Below are 7,512 nucleotides of genomic sequence, written 5' to 3'. Positions count from 1 at the left end.
GGTATCTTGCGTGGATTCGGGTGGCCGGGCAGGTGCCTTCCGCGCGAGCAATGAGGCGACTTCGGGCACGCTGGCTTGATTTGAAGGTTGCCTGGCGGCATGGCTGGCGACGGGATGGTGGCGAGACCAGTCGCCACAGGGGGTGGTTCAAGGGAAAGGGCGCAGTGGAGCGTGATGCACCGATTGTGGGCGCAGAGGGGCCGGATCCGGAGAAAAGGCCGAGGCATGCGTGCACACCTTCTTTCCCCGGGCATGGCCCAGCGAGCAGCGATGCGTGCTGACCTCCGGCTGGACGAGGCGTAAAGATGCCCCTGAAGCCAGTGTGCCATGCGTTGATTTGGACAAAGAAGTCGATCGAGAAATAATGGCCGGTTTAATAGTGTTGGATGATGCGGACCCAACAGCCAACACATGGGCCCCTGATTTGGTTGCCCTCCGTCGATCCTTGCTCGAAGCACGCTGACCGGTGTGTCTCGGTGTTCCCCGGCCGGGATGGCAGGGTATATCTTTCCGAGTGGGGCGCAAGCGCACGTAGCTTGTCCGTGCAAAACAGCCTCGGTTGCCCCTCTGCTCCGCTACTCTGCTGCTCCGCTGCTCCTGTCCATTCTCCTCTTCGGCTTCTCTTGCGCGCATTATCCTGCTGCTGACAGGCATTTGTGCATGCGGATTGCCTCGCCTGCCGGTCGAGCTTGTCCGAATCGCGGAACCGGGTTTTCTTCGAGGCGGGGCTTCCCCGGACGGCTGATTGACTTGGGTCCTTGAGCGGGGCGGCCATAACTTCGACGGCTTGACCGGGCTCTGTGGCCTCGCTGATGGCATCTCCGCTAACTCGCGGCCGGCGCATGGTATCGGCTTCGATTTTCCGATCTCTGACGCTCAGCCTATTTGCGAAGGGCTTGCCAATCGCCTGCAACATCCAGGGGCTCCTGTGTCTTCTCTCCTTCTCCCCATTGAACCTCGCTCTCTCCCTCAGTGTGTTTCCGCGTCAGCGTGTGTCTGCGCGCGTGCTCGCGCGCGCGCGCGCGCGCGGTATGGATGGGTGGGGAGTCAGTGAGAAGAGGCTCGAGCGAAGGCAGCTGGCCTGCCCTGCCAAGATCCCCGGCACAGCTCCTCGCGCTGGGCCAAATGCGGGGCCGCATGTGCGAGGCGATCTTTCCCCTTGGGCTTGAGCATGGTCGCCCGCAGTCACCTCTTACCGGCAGGCGCCCCTCCCTTGATGGGCATCGGTGGCCCATCAACCCGAAACCCGAGCCCCTTGGCGGGCTACTCCTGCCATGTCGGAACAAGAGCACCCTCCCCGGCTGGGAGGAAGGGCGAGCCCATGTGCCAGCAGGGGCAGAGGAGGGAACCATCACCGCGCCTGGGAGGGAATGGAGCGCCGAAAGGGGCAAGAAATCAGGCCTGGGGCTATGCTGGGGTCCTTGCGGGTGCACTTGCCTTTTTTTTTCACCTGACAGTGGCCATTGGGTCAATGCCGAACGCCCGCGCACAGGGGCGGCCGTTTCTGTGACCGCAGGTCCAGCCAGTGCTGCGCCTGCGGGCTGGGCCGTACCCTGGGCACTGCGGAGGGGCATGTGGCCCATGTGTGCGAGGAATCGAGAGGAAACCCCGGACCAGGGGCAGCGCTGTCACCCGGCGGGGCCGGGCAAAATGCAGGCCAAGGCTCCGGCACGGGCCGTGTCGTTGTCGAACCCCCAAGCGGCATGCGCCCCTTCGCGATCAAGTACAAGACAATGCCTTGTGGGGAAGGAGCGGCGGGAGGGGGGGGGGGGGGGGGGCAATGTACGAGGGCGCATTTCGCAAGGGCAGCCACACCGCGGCCGCGGCACTGCAGAGGCTTTTTCTTCCGCCGGATTGAAAGGTACCGGCGGAAACCGCGATTGCAGAGGACAAAGAGCTGCATTAAGTCGTGGTTCCTCCGAAAGTGCTTCACCCTTTACATCATGCTTACAAAATCAAGCCATTTATATCAAATTAATACCCCGGAGTCTGCATGCGCCAAGTGCGGCCCTCAGATGGGGCACTCACGCGGATGCGGGGGGGTTCCGGGCGGAGCTCGTCACAAAAGAGATGGGGGGGCACGACGATACAGCCACCAGGGGCAAAAGCAACATTGTTGGGGGCGATGGTTGTTTGCCTCAAAAGCGTTGCTCTTGAGCTCCTGGTGAATATCTCCTCATGCTCTTCTAATTGGCCATTGGGGCTGCGGGTTCTCTCGCCCCATGTCTATGCCTTCGGCAAGCAGGCTGGCTTCGATCTATGTGAGCCGGTCTCAATACTCGTCTGTTCGATGCTCTCTCGAGTGTTGATGTTTCTAGACGCAGGTAACCTGGCAAGGAGGCTCGTTCGCCTCGCTGGTGTGGCCGAGGTCTGCCGGATTGTCCTTGCATAAGCAGAGATTCGATGAATGTGACGTTGCCCGTGTACTACGGGCTTGCCCCTGGGGATGCGGCGGCTCCCTCGCGGTCTTCGTGAGTTGCGCCGGGTTTGAGGCCAGGTAGCTTTGCGATGATCGACCTCTTTCGGCCATGGTATGGCTTCGCATGGTGGGGGCTGATTAAGGGAGCAGGGGGGGGGGGGCTTTCCTCCGGCTGGCTTTCCGAACAGTCCCAGCGTGTTACGGCTGGCCCGCCGAAGTGGCACCGGCCTAAAGCACTTCACGGACTTTTCTTGTGGTCACCCCATAGGCTGGCCACGTCGACCAATACCCAATCCGGATCCTTGAATCGGTGCTGTGTTGTCCCGGACGCCGGAGTCGCAACCACTCGCTTGTGCGGCGCGTCGTTGCGTTCCCTCACCTCCGTCAGCATCTCGCCGCAAGTCTTCGGAGTCGTGGGGAGGACTCCCACGTCAGATAGATCAGGGATGCATCCGGCAATGTTGAACCCCGGGCTGTAGCCCAGAAAGGATGCCGGGACGCGGTTCATCGCAGCCGCAGCCGCAGCCTGGACGATAGCCTCCTGCGCATACTTCCGCCTGCCCCGGATCGTCAGCCGGGCTATTCGGATGCGCTGCAGTCGGATGCCAATCGCCCGTTCGGCGGCTCCGCTGGACATGGGATGGCTCGGAATCGAGATTCTGGGGACGTTGTCCCTGAGGGGCCAGCGGTCGGCCCCATTCCATCGTAGGGAACGTAGGGGCGCCGTCGGACTTCACTGCCTGTGGGAATTGTCCCCAGAGTGCAAGCAGAACGCGCCGTTGGCGGTGGAAGCCGGCGGCAGTCCATGACAGACGGCAGAGGCTGACCCGGGTGTGTCGGGAAAATTGATCCACGACCACCAAGAGAGGGCCTCGCACTTCAGGCCCTGCGGCAAAGCGGAGGGCACATCTAGCGACACCGCCTCCAGAGGTCGGTTGTCGGCGATGATCTCGGGCTCCCGGGGAGTGGCACGAGGCTTGTGATGTGAAGCCTCGAGTGCTTGGCAATGGAGGCATGTCCGGACGCATGCCGAGACTTGCAGCCGAAGGCTCCTGTCAACGAATCGGTCACATGCCAGCCTGGCTGTAGCCTTGCGACCCGGATGGTTGTACACCGGCGAGTGGCGAACGTGCTCCAACACTTCCGGGACCATGGCCTCCGAAAGGGAGATCCTATCCTTCACATGGCGGATGGCATTTCGATCCTCCAGTCGATGATCCGGCTTGTGGGCGACGTACGCCCTGGGCACGGCGATCGGGCGCCTCCGCCAGGTCGGGGAATCCATGCGCGTAATAGGGCCAAACCCGGCTCGACTGCCTTGCCGGGCGGTCCACCGGAGATGCGGGGGGTGGAAAAGGTGCGGCGGGATGGCGGAAGGCCCTTCATTGGCCAGCGACGCTTCCCGCAGTCGTGGGAGTCCGTTGGTCACCACGTTCGGCACGCCGGGCTGGTGAGCAATATGCACGTTTTGGAATGTAACTAGCCCCCAGCCCCAAGGCCGCACGCGGTGCTTCGAGTTCCGGCTGGACAGCCCAACGAAGGAGCGGCCAATGCTCGCGTCAGCGGCTTGCCATTCTCCACCTTGTGTCGCCATTGGCACAGGGCGCGGACAAGGGCGAGAAACGCCCTTTCGAGGGGCTGCAGTTGCGCCCGGCCGCGATGGCCTTCCGACGCCAATATGCCACCGGCTTCAGCAGGGTGTAGGCCCCGGGAGTCCCGGCTGCCCTTTCGGCTCCGGCAAAAGGACGGCCCCCGCGCCATCGTCCGAGGTGCCCGTGGCAGTGAGAGGGGGCTCCTCCACCTCGGGCAAAGCGAGGACCGGTGCGAATGCCCCACCAGCTTCATGGCTTCCTCGAGAGGCCTTTCGAGCTTCCTCCGCCCAGGCAATCCGGTTGCTGGCTCGAGGAGACTTGCCGACGAACAGGTCATTCCGGGAGGAGCCCGCTCGGCGACTGCCTGCGGTGGCCACCTCGCGACGCAGTTCAACGCCCCCAAGAGCGAGCAAAGTGGACGGATGGTGGCGGGTTTGTCACATTCGCTCAAGGTGGCCACAGGATCTGGAGTCAAATCCACCACTCCGCCTCCCAGGCGGTAAAAACTTCACAATCCAGACCGTGAAGAAACACTTCCCAGCGCGGATGCATGCACCCGCCGCGGCGAAGAGCCCCAGCACCGTACGTACATGCTGGATGTGCTCCTCTTGCGGCTCACAGAAAAGATCAAACTGTCGTCGAGGTGCCAGATCGCAAGCGTGTGCGCCGGCGCCATGATGTTGTCCACCGCCGCGTTGAAGTGATGCGACGCATTACAGTGGCCAAGCAGCATCCAATTGAAGGGACCATACCTCTTGTTGGTGAGGAAGATCCGCAAGGGCCAATCCCCGGGGTGGGCTTCGATATGATGATAAGCCTCGGCCAGGTCCAGCGAGGTGAAGAGCTCCCCCTTGCCGGCCTTCGACAGAGCCTCATCGATCACCATCAGAGGCAGACTAGATGCCTCCGCCAGGGCATTGAGCCCCTGGAGGTCCACGCACCACCGTGTCTTCTTCCCGAGCACTCGGACTCCCACCAGCCACGCGGCGTACTTGTCAACGCGGGCCTCCGAGACGAGTCCTGGCCTGAGTGCGGCCTGCACCCACTCTTCGATTGGGGCCTGCTCCACCGGCGTGAACCGGCGGTTGTGGAAGGGCGGCAGCGAAACATCCGGTCTCAGCTTGATCCGGATTGGAGCGACACCCTGGAACTTGGGTAGCCGACCCGGCGCCGCCCGAAACTTCTCCAGAGACTTCTCCCAGGATGGGTGAGTGAAGCCCCCTCTCTCTCTCTCTCTCTCTCTTGCTTACGAGCTCGCATCTCGTCGACTTCCTCGGCCGTCCGCAGTAGGACGGCGTACGAAGCCTCCGGGGGCCCCGACCATGCGTCGGGCGCCAGAAGGTGGTAGGCTTCGAAGAAACCTCGCCGGTCCACCACGACCAACGTTCGGGCCACACTTCCCGCATAGTATGCAGTCCCGGGAAAGGCTCTTCGCCATAACTGCCCAAAACTACGACCTCGGCGCGAGAAGTCTTCCCTCCGCGATGGACGGTCAGCAGCACCTCACCCAACGCAGTGATCTGCGCACTGTCTGCCAGTTTGACCATAACCGGCTCCTTCTCGTAGACCAACTCGAACTCGCGCACCAAACTGTTCGGGACGGCATTCAGTCCCAGGGCCCCGGAATCGTATCTCGGACGGAAGATGGTATCTCCACATTCCTCGAAACAAAGGTCATACCCTTCGCCCTGGACCGGAACGCTCATGGCGCACAGTTTCCCATGCACCTCCCGTTCCCGAATGATGGTTCCCTCGGACTGCTTCTCCGGAGCGCGCCGGCCGACCGGACGGTCTTCCGACGCCTCTTGACTCATCTACACCAACGGCGTAGAGTCAAAGAGACGGAGAGGGGTGGGCATATTGCAAGAGCCACCTGGGGGCTATACCCCTAGACGAGGCCCTGCGTGAGTCGGTGGGAGATCCACCAGCAGGGGGCCTCTTGGAACCCCAGCTGAACTTTCCCTTGGTCGCTTGGCCAAGTCGACCGTGGCCTCCACGATAGCTAGAGCCATTGCGGACCTCACCCGGAGCCCTTTGACCGAGGGTGTCCGACTTCGAGTCGGGCAAGTTGGAAGAGCAGTGAGGGCGTACTTTCTGACGCTTGGATGGGACAGGGACGATCGTGGTCGTCTCCCTGGTACGCTTGTGGGGCAGGAAATGGTCGCGATACTCATCCGCTCGCAGGGGCCACTCGTGCGGCCAAGCCCAATGTCCCCGGGGCGGGCGCTTGCCGAGGTCGAGCGGTACGACCGGCGGGTACACGACCTTGCGTGGATGAGCCTAGTTGATGATCTTCGGGGTTTGATTTGTGGCTCGGGGACGCTCGGAAGCCATACCTCGAGAGCATTGAAAAGCGAGGCGACCAACATCAGGCCAATCAAACCCGAGCCCTGGCTCCTTGAAGCAACGATAGATCAGGACGATCTGTTGGCCCAAAGAAGCACAATCCTTGCAGCTGTAGAGCACACAAGCCATGAGAGGAGGGTCACCCGATAATCATCGGGGATGTAGCCGAGCTTCTCTGCCAGACTGGGGCTCAAGGTCGCTCCGTTGGCAGTCCAAATCCCAAGGGCAGGCCGGTTGAATGTGCTCGAAGAGCGCTTTCGTCGGCCGTGCCGGCGGAGAATTATCCAGGCAATATAGAACTGCCTCCCGGGTCTGTAGAGCCATGCGGAACGGTCCTCCACCCTTGGACCAGAGAGACCAGCCCTCGGCCGAAAAGTTTGGTTTGGTCCTTGCGTCGCACCTCCACCTTGGCCATCATCTGACGCACTGTCCACGGCGGCGCAGTGGAGAAGGTAGCCGGCGGGCGGTCCTTGCTCGACCGTTCCCCACGGTCTCCCAACTCCTCCGGCGGGGGAGGGGAACGTCCCTCCCGGGAACCATGGTACTCCTTCAGGCAGGAGACGGCGGTGTCCTCGTCAATAGGTGTGAAGGACGTGTAGTCCTCTCCGCCCATGTCGACCATGGCAACCGGCAATGTCACTCCCATCTCCTTGCGGGTAGTCTCTCTGCTTTTGAAGGGCGGAGTATTGCTCCCACCACAGGGAGTTCAGAAGGTACAGGCAGGAGCCCGGCTCTCCGGCTGCCTCAACAAGGGATTGGAACTTCTGGGCAATATAATCCGGGGCGGCAATCCTTGTCTTGTTCACCGGGGGCACACGTTGAGCCAAGCCCTCCACGAAGACCGTCACCTTTTGGGGTCCCTGTGGGTCAGAAGCATACTCGGTCCTGAACCATTTCTCAAACGCCCCGTAATAGTTGGTTCCCTGGGCCTCAGGCAGGAACACCGGGTCTTCGAGCGTTGTGGCGCGGTGGGTTTTCGCCTTCCTTCTTGATAGGTCGGACTTGTGAATGTCGAACGTCGCTTCAGTCAGCATGCGGAAGGGGATGGATACAGGATACGCAAGGATAAAGGTGGCAGGAGTCCGACAGTGGGTGACTGGGGGCCTGCCACATCACTTGGTGCTCGGGTGCCTGATGGGGGATTCCATCGCGAGA

At 62.0% G+C, this 7,512-nt stretch overlaps 2 protein-coding genes across 2 annotated transcripts; one reads left to right on the top strand and one right to left on the bottom strand.

Moving 5' to 3' along the window:
• Window positions 1-2,657: 2,657 nt before the first annotated feature.
• H696_01019 (hypothetical protein) lies at window positions 2,658-3,056 on the bottom strand (the record flags this gene model as incomplete). The annotated part of the gene is made up of 1 exon (XM_009494906.1): window positions 2,658-3,056. The coding sequence occupies one exon, from the start codon at window positions 3,054-3,056 to the stop codon at window positions 2,658-2,660; it is 399 nt and encodes a 132-aa protein (XP_009493181.1).
• A 3,127-nt stretch (window positions 3,057-6,183) lies between these two features.
• Window positions 6,184-7,147, top strand: H696_01018 (hypothetical protein; the record flags this gene model as incomplete). Its single annotated transcript, XM_009494905.1, has 1 exon — window positions 6,184-7,147. A coding segment is annotated over exon 1 (552 nt), but the record flags the coding sequence as incomplete, so codon positions are not given.
• Between the last annotated feature and the right edge of the window lie 365 nt (window positions 7,148-7,512).

This window comes from Fonticula alba (assembly GCF_000388065.1).
Source record: "Fonticula alba strain ATCC 38817 unplaced genomic scaffold supercont2.2, whole genome shotgun sequence".
In the NCBI taxonomy this organism is placed as follows: domain Eukaryota; order Rotosphaerida; family Fonticulaceae; genus Fonticula; species Fonticula alba.
The sequence above is the reverse complement of the archived record's forward strand: the minus strand, read 5'-3'. Positions and strand labels throughout refer to the sequence as shown.